We start from the raw sequence: 17135 nt of genomic DNA on the forward strand, positions 1-17135 counted from the left end.
CATGAATACACACTTGTCATTTTTTAAAGACAATTTAATAGTATAAAACACATGTTGATACTGACTGTGTACTATGGGTAACACATAGCAAAAACAATAAGTCTTCCAAACGTTTGTATAAATTATCACTATGAAAGAAAGATAACTCTGATGTTTACAATAATAGATTAATAGTTGCTTGCTAATAATTTCTAATTTGTTAATGTGAATTTTAAAGCATTTATTTATTTTAAAGCATTTATTTTTTCAACTTAACTGAGAACATTGGTAAATGCATTTTTTGACACACTGTTGTAAGTAAGCAATGGTAACACATTTGAAATAATTCACACACACATTGTAGTTAATGTTCTTAACCAAAAGATTTGAACGTAATACAATTACACTTAATACTATACTAAATAGATAAGTATTTTAGTCTTTCAAATAATCTTACAAGATTTTCCTGGATTCTATCCCACCCAATCATAGGTATTATTACGAAACGAGCCTTTTGCTAGTTTTGTTGCACAGCAGGTTTATTACATGGGATTTTTAAGTAGTTGGTATTTAATTTTCAAATTATCAATCTTTATTTGATGCATGTGAACATATTTGACATAGCCTGTTTGAGGCATGTTTGATGATATAAAAATAAGAAGATGTGGTATGATGAGGGACAACTCTACACCACAAATCAATTGACAGAGCAGTTAGCATCTATAGGTCACTTCAACATTGATATAAACGGTCTTCAACAATGATCAAACCTTATACTACACAGCAAGCTATAAAAAGTCCTGAAATGACAAATGTAAAACAATACAAACAAGAACACTGAAGACCTGATTTATATACAAAACAATAAACAAAAAACAACAAGCACTATAGGATCAAACTCTTGATCTCACACCTGAAGATGCTTCTGCACAACAAATCACATGGCTGTTAGCCATCAACGTTCCAAAATATGACCATGGACACAAATCAAGAAAAATGGCCATTAATGCTGAGGGTACTTACAACTGCATTCATCTGTAGTTATATCGGCCAAAAATAAGAAATTTAAGATTTATAAGGTTCCTTATCAGTTCTTAGTCAGTAATAAAAAATAAACTGATAATATATATCATAGAACATGTACCATCCAATAATATAACCTTTTTGTTACTAGTTAAAATGTTATAGAAATATACCATGCATAAACCATATAAGATATTACATAACAATTTCTTACAAATGAGTGTATGCAATGTGTGAAAATATAAACATTTAATACATATAAAACATATCATATGTTGAAATATACAATGAATTTATAACAAGACTTTAATTACGTACTTGAAGCATAGAAGTCTGAAGCACATAGTTTTTTTTTTTTTTTTTTTTTTATCTTTTATAAAAAGTAACAAAAATATATCAATTAAGCACTTTATTTAGAGGAGCATAACACAACGAGTGATTATGACAATGGTATTGATATAATAGCCCCTGTTGATCAGCCCATTTCATTGTTTGGTCACAAATATACCCAGAATCTTGGTTAATAAGAGATGTGGCATGATTGCCTATAAGACAACCGTCCAGCAGAGACTAAAGGACGTAAACTATCATAAAGGATTCAAAGCCTTCCAGAATATTAGTTTGTTCATACTCTAATCGGAGAAGCTTCTGACAATTGCATGAATTACCGGTACTGAAGTACAAAAGTCTCCGCAGACTAATGTTCAAATACTGTGGATTGGTTTTATTTCATGGGTACAATATTTTGTGGATTGAATACATATTTTTGTGGATTTGATTTTACAAGTAAGTCTTCATCCAAGCCTATTGAGAATTTGTATGTTGTGTATCATTTATCTTCATGGTAACCTTGACCTATTAAAAGTTGCTATTCAATGAATATTAATGATTCCTCTATATCATTTATACAGTATGTGACTTCATGATCTAAATAATAAACATTTGCACCAAGTGAAAAACATATAAGTTAATAACATTACAATTCTCACATTTAAATATTATGCTTTAACATCAAATTTAAAAAAAAAAGATAGAAGAGTATTCATTCTAATGCCATTGCCTGTATTTTGATGTACACAGGACCAGACAACCTAATTTTATATTGGTGAGGTCCGTCATAGGGTTGTCCAAGTAATCACATAATCACATTTTTTTGCCAATATAATCAAATAATCATTATTTATTTTTTGAATCAATATTATAAAATAATCAAAAACGCAGTCATGAATTATCCAATAATCAACAAATCATGAAATATGTGGTCTTGTAATCAAATAATCACTATAAAAATGGCAAAGTAATCACATAATCAAAAACCCCATGACGAGGCTCATTGGTTATAATAGAAAATCTTAATGCCTTTACTTTAATATGGATGGGTGAAATGCCATTTATAATTTATTTACAAAAATTATTAAACACACAATAATCACAATGTCTAAAAATATTGGTTAATGCTACATAAGCTTTGATTACAAAAAAAATACTTTAAACATATATATGTCACTCTTTTATGGACACATCCAAACCAGCTAGTACATTCACCCAAGTTATGAAATGGACTTATGATATGGACTTATATTATAGAACTCTTTGGGCTACTATCCTAAAATTGGTAGGAATTTTCATAAATGTTATATGTATCTATAAGGCTTGTTACTCCTCTCTTAATATTCTGTTACTTGATTTTACATGTTCACTGCCCTGGTTCATCAGATTCATTGTAATTCATAAAGACTGGAACTCTAAATTTTTTAATTTAGTCTCTTTGCTTTTTAGCTGCTGTCTAAGAGAGTTAGACCCTGTTTACACTGGCAATGAAATTGAATCGATCTTAAAAAAACCAGTTCACGTTTACATTGCACAAGCGTTTACACTACAACATAAAAAGAACCGATCTGACCTTTATTTTCATATCTAAATATAACATTCACCTGAAAAAGATCGATCACGATGCGTTTACACCAAAAAAAAGATCGATTCAAATAAGATCGATCTTTTTAAAACCACCTCTAGAGGTAGACTTTTTAAGTCCGATTGAAGATCTATCTTACCCATTTACACTGGACCAAAGATCGATCTTAAAAAGATTGATCTTAGTAAAGATCAATCTTTTTTTTCAGTGTAAACAGGGTTTTATTCTCCACTTAGATTTTAGATTCCAGACAGCAGATTCCCTAATAATTGTAGACAATTTACTGAAAAACAATAAACACTTATCTGTGTCAAAGCAATGATGATTTCTTTAATTTTATACCAAGGGAAGACATCTGTTTTAAAGAACACACATACAAATCAATACAATTTATAAATGAAAGCACTATGTTGTGATCTATATAACTACTATAAAAATTAGTTTATCTCAATTTTATTTCTCTCAAGAAATGCTCTATTTTTTAAGCCATGGTGGTCATCATGGTTGGCAGACAGGGTCATCAGACAGAGGTTTCAGAGAAGATTTTTGTAAAACTTAACAACAGACGGCAGTTGCCAAGTGATGAGAAAGTTCATTTTGCCCTGTAGGCCAGGTGGGCTTAAAAGAAGCTGCCAAAGAGCTAGGTATTTGATGTAAATACCATCAGAAATTTTCTGCTTTAGGAGGAGAACACAACTGTTCTCATGGATTGGATGAGCATATGGGCAAAAAGTTGAAAACTTTTACTTGAATCCAAAAGTAGCCATAGTCCTGCCTATCATGAAATATGTAAGAAAGGGAGAAAATCATGACAATTGCTGACAAAAAAAACCAAATCACAATCTCATATGGAATCATTGCTTTTTTTACTTTATAAACTCAACATGGAACCACCTGAAGAAATAGTTTCTGTATCTCAATTATCCTCATCATTTTTGAGAATACTGACACATAACTAACAACAGTACCTCAATATTTAACAATGACATAACACATATAAATACTGGCATGAGTATATCACAGACATTTTAAACATCAACAATAACTATTATACAGCTCCGTAACTTTTTAATCGTTCATACATTCCTCTTTGTTTCATTTTATTATATCTACCACCCAGCATTATGAACCCTATACCTAATATCATGAAAATAATAAACAAAACACATAACATAATAAAAGCTAAATTAGATATCATAATTTCAGGAATGGTAGCTGGAATGGAAGTACTGGAACTTATCATAAATCCTAAACTCCACCCTATCTCTGTCTTCTTGTTTACCTGTAAATGGAAAAACAAAAATTCATTTACCACAATACTTGAATAATAGGTTGCACTTTATAAAAAAAAACATGCCTATTTTAGGGAGATATATACATAATCATTAATATATTGTTTTGTTTACTTACTGGTTCCCATAGAGTTACAACTTTAGAATTTTATCAGTATAAATACAAGTGAATAGCGACCAAATTGAATTCTGAAGAAGACACAAAGTGAAGGCAGCCCTAGTCTATATTATCCAACTTTTTTGTCGTAAGGATTCTCTATTACAGTTTTTTAAATAGGTGGATGGCTTACAACTACTTCTGGTACCATCTCTTGACTTAAAAAAAACCCCAATAAATGGCTGCCTCAAAAGATGAACCTTACAGGTGTTGATTCTTTTAACAAATTGACCAACTCTAGGTTTCAACATGACCAAGAAAAGATATCTCCTCATACCAGTAATCATTTTTTTTTTAAACTTTGGCTTTCTCTTTTCAGATGAAGAAGATTGATAAACACATTTTTGTTTAAAAGAAAAGCCAATTGGGGTTATTCCTAGAATGTAGGACAGAAAGTCACAATTCATTCCTTCAGATTATTTTCATTGTATAAGAAAACAATTATTTCAAACAAAACATTTTTGTATTTTTCTTGAACTATTGTATGTAAACAAACTTTGTAAACAAAATTTATCAAAAAAATATCACAGATGATCAAATAATGGTTATGAAAACAAAATGTTAAAGTGATACAGCACTTAAATGGCCTCATGGAACCAAGAAGTACATCCTTTGTGAGATTAAAATTAAATAAATCTTCATTTATCACGTCTAATGAACAATTTCCTAAACTTTAAAATGAGTATATGTAACAAATAGTAAATATTTCAAGATCTTTATCTTATATGTTCAACTAACGGTTGAGTCAACAAATTATTTGTGACTTTATGTCCTGTGACTTTTTGTCCTGTGACTTTTTGTCTGTCTGCCTATTCCTATTATTCCATCAGTCACAATTAACAATTAAACAATGAGTACATTTGTTTCTAACCCGAAATTTTGTCATCGATGACTATCGTTTAGTAAACGTTAAGCTGCTAGAAACAAATACATTGTTTAATAAACTTTATCGACCCTATGTAGTCAGACAGAAATAGATTACACTCACGCACTGTAAACAATCAGGTAAAAGTGCGGGAAATAAATATGTTATAGGGTAGTTTTGGTATTTAAAGTTTTTTATGTCATTTTTTGAAAACATTTTATTTTGATTTTATTAAAAGGAAAATTGTAAAATTATTATGTCAGATAAATTTTGTTCTGTCAGCATGTCACTAATTACTCAAGTCAAAAGTAATATAATTAACTTATCTTTTAATTGGCTTAATTAAATTGACACTATTCTTAGGTTTTTTTTTTACCTTTGGCAGTTTTGTAGTAAATTTTGATTACTCAAATTACATAGATTTAAAGTAAGTAATACTCGTCATAATTTGAGCTCTTACTACATGTGCTATAAATTGTACAGTCAACTTTTTGAAATTAATTGAAGTCACGAAGCAGTCACAATATAGTCATGATGTAGTCACCAGTGTAGTCTCGTCGGTGTGATCCAGATAGGAGTGCTTCAAAAGCCAACCAGGCTCAGCTACTCAGGAGAAACCCGTACTCAAAAGACAGCTCAACATAACTGTACCTATTCAAGCCAGACAACATCAATTTGGAATATTGGAACATTTTTTGGACTTAACTTTAACTGTGATTTAATGAAATTAGTGACTTTTTATTTGGAACATTTGGACTTTATTTATTTGTTAATTGATTTGGCATCATTATTATTATTTGGACCTGTTACTATATAAATTTGTTACAACTTGCTGCTTGCTTTATAGTTTTGCCTGCCATTGCTTAAGTCTTGCGAAAGACTGACCCCCTGTGCCTTGGGCTGTGCATGTTCGATAGTCCCCCTTAAACTCGACGTGCATTGGCTCTTGGTGACAGATTTGGTGGCGGGCCCGTTGGCAGCATTTAGATCCATATAGCTTTGGCATGGCATTATTATTAGCAACAGCTTTCAAAAGTACTTTTAAATTATCTACTTACAAAATTTGGGAAGGAATTTCATAACTATAATTCAACTGAAGGAACAGCGGAAAGTGAGAATCTACTATTGAAGATAAGTAACTTATTGGAATATTATTTATTATTTTATCTTTACAGTTATATTTAAATTTTTATAGTTTCAGCAAATATTGTGCAAGATTGAATCTAAATAGATTAGAAATAAAATTAGTTTTGAATCTGTAAAAAGCAATTGGTAGTATTCAAATGAATTTTGTTTTCATAGTCTACCATTTACAGAAGTCTAATTATAATCTTGTTTAGTTTCAGTTTTCAACTTTAAAACTTACTGTACCAAAGTTGGCAAACTGATTGTAAAGAAAGACAACTGCAGCGTGTGAACAAAATAGAACTACTACAGAGACTTAAAGATAAGTAGCTTTTGAAATAACAATATTTATGATAATTCTCGAAATTAAATTGCTAGTTATCAAAGCAAAACGTTTCTTCAAAGAAAAGTTGTGAATATATATATTTTATTGAGACTGCTAATAAATTCAGGAATTTTGTAGTTTTACACACGTTTTATGCAGCTTATTGCCTTTTTATTCTGTGAATAGATTTTATCTAATATAGCCAAAATTCTTTTAGTAGTAATCATGGGAAAGAGAAGAATTAAGAATATATAATGCCATAGAAGATCAAAATGTGCAAGCCTTCCCACCTTTACAGCAGAGAATCATTTGTAAAAGAAGAACACACTGGACACAGAATCAGCATCACATCTTTAGAAATAGCAAAGACAGTTATGGCAGAAAGCTTTCAACACTGGGTTCAAAGATCAATATTTACTCCATACATTTGTCAGGAAATGCCAAGAAAATAACTTGTCATCCAATTGCCACTTTCTGCGGAAACATCGTGACCAGATACTGAAGTCCTGCATGCATGACCACTTGAAGAATGTCATGTTCTTGATCGGACGTTTGCTGCCATTCTATTAAAGTACCTCTGGATTAACAGTTTACTTGATAGTACATAATCCAGTAGATTCAAACTTGTGGAGTGTGAGAAAATGTACCTTCAAATCAAGACCATGACTTTTGTTAGACACAGCAACCAACAGTCATGACAATAGTTAGAATAAAAAGATACAGGGGTAAAATATTATAACGAAAGAGTGAATGTAATTTGGACTTAATTTTATAATGATAATTATCTATTTTAAAGATTTCGAGATTTAGTGTTTTTTGGATAGTCTTTGTGAGTATTAATGTAGTAATCAGAAGATTTTTTGTTTGTTGATGCTTTAGAAAAAGAAAAAAAAAAGGAGTGTGTAATTGAAATGATGTAGATTTTATTACAAGGTATATTCTTTTTTCATTATTCATTAAAAGAAAACTGCTTACCATTGTGTCCAACTAATATAGTAAATATTGTGATTGTCTTGAATATAAATGGTTAATATAACTAGTAATGCTATTATCAATGTTTGTATGAATTTTTTATTTGTGATTCTTTAGCTTGTGAATGTACCGGTAAATCAAAAGGTGTATAGCTGGATTGACCACTCAGTTTTACACCATGCACTTGTATAAGACTTGGTCATCTTGTGCAAGTTGCAGCCAGTATATTTGTGTGGGAGGATGAGTGTTTGTGTTTTTCTTCTTCTTAAATGTGTAATGTTCTATGTGTTATAAATACTGTTTTATGTAACCACAATGACTTATTATCAACTAAGTTAATTTTCAGATTTTATATTGTATTTTCTTTTTTAAATCAACTGCATTCTTTGTGATAATCTTTTGTTTTTTTAATGTTTGAGGACAAACATATTTGAGCGGAGGGAAATATGTTATAGGGTAGTTTTGGTATTTAAAGTTTTTTATGTCATTTTTTGAAAACATTTTATTTTGATTTTATTAAAAGGAAAATTGTAAAATTATTATGTCAGATAAATTTTGTTCTGTCAGCATGTCACTAATTACTCAAGTCAAAAGTAATATAATTAACTTATCTTTTAATTGGCTTAATTAAATTGACACTATTCTTAGGTTTTTTTTTTACCTTTGGCAGTTTTGTAGTAAATTTTGATTACTCAAATTACATAGATTTAAAGTAAGTAATACTCGTCATAATTTGAGCTCTTACTACATGTGCTATAAATTGTACAGTCAACTTTTTGAAATTAATTGAAGTCACGAAGCAGTCACAATATAGTCATGATGTAGTCACCAGTGTAGTCTCGTCGGTGTGATCCAGATAGGAGTGCTTCAAAAGCCAACCAGGCTCAGCTACTCAGGAGAAACCCATACTCAAAAGACAGCTCAACATAACTGTACCTATTCAAGCCAGACAACATCAATTTGGAATATTGGAACATTTTTTGGACTTAACTTTAACTGTGATTTAATGAAATTAGTGACTTTTTATTTGGAACATTTGGACTTTATTTATTTGTTAATTGATTTGGCATCATTATTATTATTTGGACCTGTTACTATATAAATTTGTTACAACTTGCTGCTTGCTTTATAGTTTTGCCTGCCATTGCTTAAGTCTTGCGAAAGACTGACCCCCTGTGCCTTGGGCTGTGCATGTTCGATAGTCCCCCTTAAACTCGACGTGCATTGGCTCTTGGTGACAGATTTGGTGGCGGGCCCGTTGGCAGCATTTAGATCCATATAGCTTTGGCATGGCATTATTATTAGCAACAGCTTTCAAAAGTACTTTTAAATTATCTACTTACAAAATTTGGGAAGGAATTTCATAACTATAATTCAACTGAAGGAACAGCGGAAAGTGAGAATCTACTATTGAAGATAAGTAACTTATTGGAATATTATTTATTATTTTATCTTTACAGTTATATTTAAATTTTTATAGTTTCAGCAAATATTGTGCAAGATTGAATCTAAATAGATTAGAAATAAAATTAGTTTTGAATCTGTAAAAAGCAATTGGTAGTATTCAAATGAATTTTGTTTTCATAGTCTACCATTTACAGAAGTCTAATTATAATCTTGTTTAGTTTCAGTTTTCAACTTTAAAACTTACTGTACCAAAGTTGGCAAACTGATTGTAAAGAAAGACAACTGCAGCGTGTGAACAAAATAGAACTACTACAGAGACTTAAAGATAAGTAGCTTTTGAAATAACAATATTTATGATAATTCTCGAAATTAAATTGCTAGTTATCAAAGCAAAACGTTTCTTCAAAGAAAAGTTGTGAATATATATATTTTATTGAGACTGCTAATAAATTCAGGAATTTTGTAGTTTTACACACGTTTTATGCAGCTTATTGCCTTTTTATTCTGTGAATAGATTTTATCTAATATAGCCAAAATTCTTTTAGTAGTAATCATGGGAAAGAGAAGAATTAAGAATATATAATGCCATAGAAGATCAAAATGTGCAAGCCTTCCCACCTTTACAGCAGAGAATCATTTGTAAAAGAAGAACACACTGGACACAGAATCAGCATCACATCTTTAGAAATAGCAAAGACAGTTATGGCAGAAAGCTTTCAACACTGGGTTCAAAGATCAATATTTACTCCATACATTTGTCAGGAAATGCCAAGAAAATAACTTGTCATCCAATTGCCACTTTCTGCGGAAACATCGTGACCAGATACTGAAGTCCTGCATGCATGACCACTTGAAGAATGTCATGTTCTTGATCGGACGTTTGCTGCCATTCTATTAAAGTACCTCTGGATTAACAGTTTACTTGATAGTACATAATCCAGTAGATTCAAACTTGTGGAGTGTGAGAAAATGTACCTTCAAATCAAGACCATGACTTTTGTTAGACACAGCAACCAACAGTCATGACAATAGTTAGAATAAAAAGATACAGGGGTAAAATATTATAACGAAAGAGTGAATGTAATTTGGACTTAATTTTATAATGATAATTATCTATTTTAAAGATTTCGAGATTTAGTGTTTTTTGGATAGTCTTTGTGAGTATTAATGTAGTAATCAGAAGATTTTTTGTTTGTTGATGCTTTAGAAAAAGAAAAAAAAAAGGAGTGTGTAATTGAAATGATGTAGATTTTATTACAAGGTATATTCTTTTTTCATTATTCATTAAAAGAAAACTGCTTACCATTGTGTCCAACTAATATAGTAAATATTGTGATTGTCTTGAATATAAATGGTTAATATAACTAGTAATGCTATTATCAATGTTTGTATGAATTTTTTATTTGTGATTCTTTAGCTTGTGAATGTACCGGTAAATCAAAAGGTGTATAGCTGGATTGACCACTCAGTTTTACACCATGCACTTGTATAAGACTTGGTCATCTTGTGCAAGTTGCAGCCAGTATATTTGTGTGGGAGGATGAGTGTTTGTGTTTTTCTTCTTCTTAAATGTGTAATGTTCTATGTGTTATAAATACTGTTTTATGTAACCACAATGACTTATTATCAACTAAGTTAATTTTCAGATTTTATATTGTATTTTCTTTTTTAAATCAACTGCATTCTTTGTGATAATCTTTTGTTTTTTTAATGTTTGAGGACAAACATATTTGAGCGGAGGGAAATATGTTATAGGGTAGTTTTGGTATTTAAAGTTTTTTATGTCATTTTTTGAAAACATTTTATTTTGATTTTATTAAAAGGAAAATTGTAAAATTATTATGTCAGATAAATTTTGTTCTGTCAGCATGTCACTAATTACTCAAGTCAAAAGTAATATAATTAACTTATCTTTTAATTGGCTTAATTAAATTGACACTATTCTTAGGTTTTTTTTACCTTTGGCAGTTTTGTAGTAAATTTTGATTACTCAAATTACATAGATTTAAAGTAAGTAATACTCGTCATAATTTGAGCTCTTACTACATGTGCTATAAATTGTACAGTCAACTTTTTGAAATTAATTGAAGTCACGAAGCAGTCACAATGTAGTCATGATGTAGTCACCAGTGTAGTCTCGTCGGTGTGATCCAGATAGGAGTGCTTCAAAAGCCAACCAGGCTCAGCTACTCAGGAGAAACCCGTACTCAAAAGACAGCTCAACATAACTGTACCTATTCAAGCCAGACAACATCAATTTGGAATATTGGAACATTTTTTGGACTTAACTTTAACTGTGAATTAATGAAATTAGTGACTTTTTATTTGGATCATTTGGACTTTATTTATTTGTTAATTGATTTGGCATCATTATTATTATTTGGACCTGTTACTATATAAATTTGTTACAACTTGCTGCTTGCTTTATAGTTTTGCCTGCCATTGCTTAAGTCTTGCAAAAGACTGACCCCCTGTGCCTTGTTGTTGTGGGAATGAATAAATACTTTGCCAGGTCTGGTGTGTGTTTTTATAGATATTTTTCTGTTTTGTATCGATCTGAAGAGTTAAGCCCTTTACATCATTGTTCCAGGTTATGGGAGGGTTTGGAGCCAACAAACTAGGCCCCAACCCCACATTATGTATGTGCTTGCCCCAAGTCAGGAGCCTGTAATTAAGTGGTAGTCATTTGTTGCTGTATATTATTTTTTACATTGTTTTGTACATTAATCAGGCCTTACATTTTTCCCTCTGAATTGAAAGCTGACTATAGCTATGTGGTAAAGGTTTTGCTTGTTGATGAAGGCTGTGCAGGGACCTACAGTTTAAAACTTCTATATCATTTTGTCTCTGGTGAAGAGTTGTCTCACTGGCAATCATGCCACATCTTTTAACTTTTAAACCAGATGCTCCGCAGGGCGCAGCTTTATACGACCGCAGAGGTTGAACCCTGAGCGGTTGGGGCAAGTATGGACACAACATTCAAGCTGGATTCAGCTCTAAATTTGGATTGTGATTAAATAGTTGACACAGCATAGGTTTTGGACACAGAATGAATGTGGTCTAATGAACTTAAAATAATTTGTTTGCCTTTGAGCAATTTGGACCTTAATGTAGACCAATTGGAAAACGGGACCAAAAATTAAGAATCTACATACACAGTTAGATCGGGCATATGAAAGAACCCCAATTATTCAATTTTTGATGAAATCAAACAAAGTTCAATTTTGGACCCTTTGGGCCCCTTATTCCTAAACTTTTGGGACCAAAACTCCCAAAATCGAACCCAACCTTCCTTTTATGGTCATAAACCTTGTGTTTAAATTTCAAAGATTTCTATTTACTTATACTAAAGTTATGGTGCGAAAACCAAGAATAATGCTTACTTGGGCCCCTTTTTGGCCCCTAATTCCTAAACTGTTCAGACCTCAACTCCCAAAATCAATCCCAACCTTCCTTTTGTGGTCATGAACCTTGTGTTTAAATTTCATTGATTTCTATTTACTTATACTAAAGTTATTGTGCGAAAACCAAGAATAATGCTTTAAATTGTAAACTCTGCAAAATGTTCAAAGTCCCCATGACACATACCTAAAGGGGGAAGAGCAAAATGGTCTCCATGGAAATGAGATGACAATGTCTATAAAACTGTATACCAAATATCATTGACCTACCACTGACGATTCCCCTTAAACTTACCCAATCACAAACTTATACATGTAATATGGCAATGTGTGAGCAAAATATAGATATTAAAAGATAATGAGACAACTCTCCATCCAAGTCACAATGTGTACCCTGTAAACAAGGTTATCCAAGTCACAATTTATACCCTGTAAACAAGGTTTATTCCCTGAGTTTAAAATCCAGTGTAAATTTTTTAAAGAGAGGACTAACAACCCTTTTCTAGTGATACATATAGATTCTCTGCTGGATTGAGTGTATTACAAAAATAATCCACTCAAGATAGTTAAATTTTCAATTTAAAACGTGAGGCTCGCAGAATGTTTTAAATATCTAAAATTGAAATGTTGAGAGTGGATAAATATCATTTTACACCAGATTTGGAGGTGGAATCTGTTTCTCTTATGACTTTTAAACAATATGCAGGCAAACTTATTCCTTCTTTTCAAATGATTTGAAAAAAAGATTTGTTCTTTCTATGTGACATCATCAGGCATGGTCATCTTTTTTCATGCAACACAATAGGAAATTTCAGAGGAAAGCAAAAAAATTTGACGTCATAATCGAATTTTGACCAATGAACAACTGAGATCAAACAAACCACACATTGATTAAATAAAAATAATCAACAGGTCAGGAAAAGGTTAAATAGTGTAAGAATTAGAGAAATTTATTTTCATAATATAATTTGATTAGTAGAAGGATGTAATATAACAAGACTGACCAACTTACCTTGTTTAAAAATTTAATATTTCTCCATGTTGTATCATTAAACTTATATCCTGATGTTAACAAACTGAGTATATAATGTCCACGGAAACAGTACCATGGTAAAAACTCAGCATTAGCAGCTTTCATATCTTTTACCTATATTCAGTGGAAATAATGAAGATAACAAATAAGTTTTAGGAAAAATTTTGCTACAAAATAGTTCATGTTTCAACTGAGCAACTCACTTTCAGTTTTTTCTTCAGAATTTTAATTGGTTAAGTGAATTCAAGAATGGTCCATTGTGATACACCTTTAATATTTTTATTTACATTTTAACTGTATTAATAATAATTCCTGAATAAACTGTAAAAGTATTTGTAGCAGGGCAGCTTAATCTGAATAATTCAACCAACATTATTTTCTAAAACAAACTAAAGAATAACAAGTTGACCTGTGGGCCACACTAATGATACTCCATTGACGGTATAAGGGAGATAATCCAGTTGATGTAATATTTTTTTTTACTGAAATTTATTAGAACAATATCAGCCAATGAAATTGCAAGAAATAACTCTAAATAAAGATAATATAATATATCAAATATATAAGCAATATAATACAGCCATTACAGAAAAAATATGGAAAACAAATCTTGTCAGGCAATTTCCTCAACCAAAGTAAAAGTTAATTTATTTTCACATTAAAAGTGTTATATAAATTCCATAGTAAAACCCTGCTTAAGCTATGTTATCATAAAATATAAACTTCTTGACTAAATGCAGTTTATAATAGATATAGGAAGATGTGGTATGAGTGCCAATGAGACAACTCTCCATCCAAAAACAATTTATAAAAGTAAACCATCATAGGTCAAGGTACGGCCTTCAACACGTAAGTAACATTATAAGTATGTTTATGTATAACAGACTATATTGCTATGCTGCAGGCTTATATAGGTCACTATATTTTGTTTTACCTTGGACCAAGGAGAGCTACATAAGCTGGTAAGCTCTGAAGTGTAATCTGATAGACTGACTTCTGAAGAATTCTTTGTCAAATTTAAGAAATCCATCTCATAGAAGAAGTTGGAAAATGCCTGAAAAAAAGTTTTAAAATTAAATAATGTTTACATTTTTATCATCTTAATGTACTTATGCATTGCAAAATCATGTTTAAATTATACAATTACAAATCAAGATTTCTTACACATAAAAACAACAAGAAAATCACATAAAACTTTGAAAAAAGTATAGAAAAAGATTTTTAAACATCATTATTTTTGTTGTTGTGTTTTAATTAAGCATTTACACACATTTTTTTAACAAGACAATTACATGAAAACAATCATTATGTTTAGTTGAAGGAAAATGGCATGTGATATTAACATTAATATTATTTTTTGTTTAAATTTAAAAAAAACAAGCAGGACAAAAATCCCCCAATTGTAACCAGTCTTTGTTTTGACCAAAGCAACATACTTACATAAAACTCGCCATGAACAGGTGCTTGATATGATCCATTAAAGGAACACTCAGAAAAACCACAGCCAGCTCCAAAGTTAAACAGACCAGCAACCATAGCAGAACACTGTGTATTGTTACTGGAACCAATTAACTCATATGTTCTGTTCTAATGGGAAAAAAAATTGTATAAGAATTCGCCAAGTTTAAGGTTTTTGACCCCTTCTTTGGTCTGTGAATTATGAAATTTTCAAACTGCAATAGTATCAGAACAGCAAAGATAATGAAAAATAGAGATGGACCAGTGTGTACATATACCAAGGGGAAACTTCATGCAACACATAATTATTTACAGTTTCATTGCATTTAATAGAACTAGAGGCTCTAAAGAGCCTGTGTCGCTCACCTTGGTTTTTGTGAATATTAAACAAAGGACATAGATGGATTCATGACAAAATTGTGTTTTGGTGATGGTGATGTGTTTGTTCATCTTACTTTACTGAACATTCTAACTGCTTACAATTATCTCTATCTATAATTAACTTGGCTTAGTAGTTTCAGAGAAGATTTTTGTAAAACCCAACAACAGGTTGTCCGATTCACCTGAAAAATTCAGGGCAGATAAATCTGGACCTGATACCCCATGTCAGATTTGCTCTTAATGCTTTGGTTTTTGAGTTATAAGCCAAAAACTGAATTTTACCCCTATGTTCTACTTTTAGCCATGGCGGCCATCATGGTAAGTTGACCGGGTCACGCCACACATTTTTAAAACTAAATACCCAAATGATGATTGTGGCCAAGTTTGGTTTAATTTGGCCACGTATTATCAGAGGAGAAGATTTTTGTAAAAGATAACTAAGATTTACAAAAAATTGTTAAAAATTGACTATAAAGGGAAATAACTCCTAAAGGGGTCAACTGACCATTTCGGTCATGTTAACTTATTTGTAAATCTTACTTTGCTGAACATTATTGCTGTTTACAGTTTATCTCTATCTATAATAATATTCAAGATAATAACCAAAAACGGGAAAATTTCCTTAAAATTACCAATTTAGGGGCAGCAACACAACAACAGGTTGTCCGATTCACCTGAAAAATTCAGGGCAGATAGATCTTGACCTGATGAACATTTTTACTCCATGTCAGATTTGCTCTAAATGCTTTGGTTTTTGAGTTATAAGCCAAAAACTGCATTTTACCCCTATGTTCTATTTTTAGCCGTGGCGGCCATCTTGGTTGGTTGGCGGGGTCACGCCACACAATTTCTAAACTAGATACCTCAATGATGATTATGGCAAAGTTTGGATTAATTTGGCCCAGCAGTTTCAGAGGAGAAGATTTTTGTAAAAGATAACTAAGATCTACAAAAAATTGTTAAAAAATTGACTATAAAGGGCAATAACTCTTAAAGGGGTCATTTGACCATTTCCGTCATGTTAACTTATTTGTAAATCTTACTTTGCTGAACATTATTGCTGTTTACAGTTTATCTCTATCTATAATAATATTCAAGATAATAACCAAAAACAGCAAAATTTCCTTAAAATTACCAATTTAGGGGCAGCAACCCAACAACTGGTTGTCTGATTCATCTGAAAATTTCAGGGCAGATAGATCTTGACCTGATAAACATTTTTACCCACGTCAGATTTGCTCTAAATGCTTTGGTTTTTGAGTTATAAGCCAAAAACTGCATTTTACCCCTATGTTCTATTTTTAGCCGTGGCGGCCATCTTGGTTGGTTGGCGGGGTCACGCCACACAATTTCTAAACTAGATACCCCAATGATGATTATGGCCAAGTTTGGATTAATTTGGCCCAACAGTTTCAGAGGAGAAGATTTTTGTAAAAGTTAACGACGACGGACGCAGGACGACGGACGACGACGGACGACGCCGGACGCCGGACGCCAAGTGATGAGAAAAGCTCACTTGGCCCTTCGGGCCAGGTGAGCTAAAAAGGGAATTTGGTGAAAATAGTTTTGAAGAAAATCCACAGACTTAAATACAGAGCTTTTTGTTATAAAATTTGAAACATAGTTTACTCACTTGTTTTTCTATGATAAGCTAGCGTTCATTGTTTAAGTCCTAAACAACCTTTAAATTTCAAAACACCTCATGCTGAGATACTAGATAGTCGAGTGCACCCTAGATGGTGTACTTGAATTGGTCCATATTTATATTTATTTAAACCAATATCTAAATTTATAAACTTGTT

At 31.4% G+C, this 17135-nt stretch overlaps 1 protein-coding gene across 3 annotated transcripts in view; it reads right to left on the bottom strand.

Moving 5' to 3' along the window:
* Positions 1-1040: 1040 nt before the first annotated feature.
* The window catches only part of LOC139521785 (ectonucleoside triphosphate diphosphohydrolase 8-like), a 41381-nt gene continuing 25286 nt past the window's right edge, over positions 1041-17135 (bottom strand). For all 3 annotated transcript variants that reach the window (XM_071315410.1, XM_071315411.1, XM_071315412.1), the window contains exons 9-12: positions 14935-15081; positions 14429-14548; positions 13474-13608; positions 1041-4199 (exon numbers count right to left, since the gene is read on the bottom strand). In XM_071315410.1, coding sequence (XP_071171511.1) covers positions 3966-4199; positions 13474-13608; positions 14429-14548; positions 14935-15081 — 636 coding nt within the window. In that variant the 3' untranslated portion in view covers positions 1041-3965. The remainder of the gene's footprint in view (positions 4200-13473; positions 13609-14428; positions 14549-14934; positions 15082-17135) is intronic.

Source organism: Mytilus edulis, chromosome 4 (genome assembly GCF_963676685.1).
Source record: "Mytilus edulis chromosome 4, xbMytEdul2.2, whole genome shotgun sequence".
NCBI lineage: Eukaryota > Metazoa > Mollusca > Bivalvia > Mytilida > Mytilidae > Mytilus > Mytilus edulis.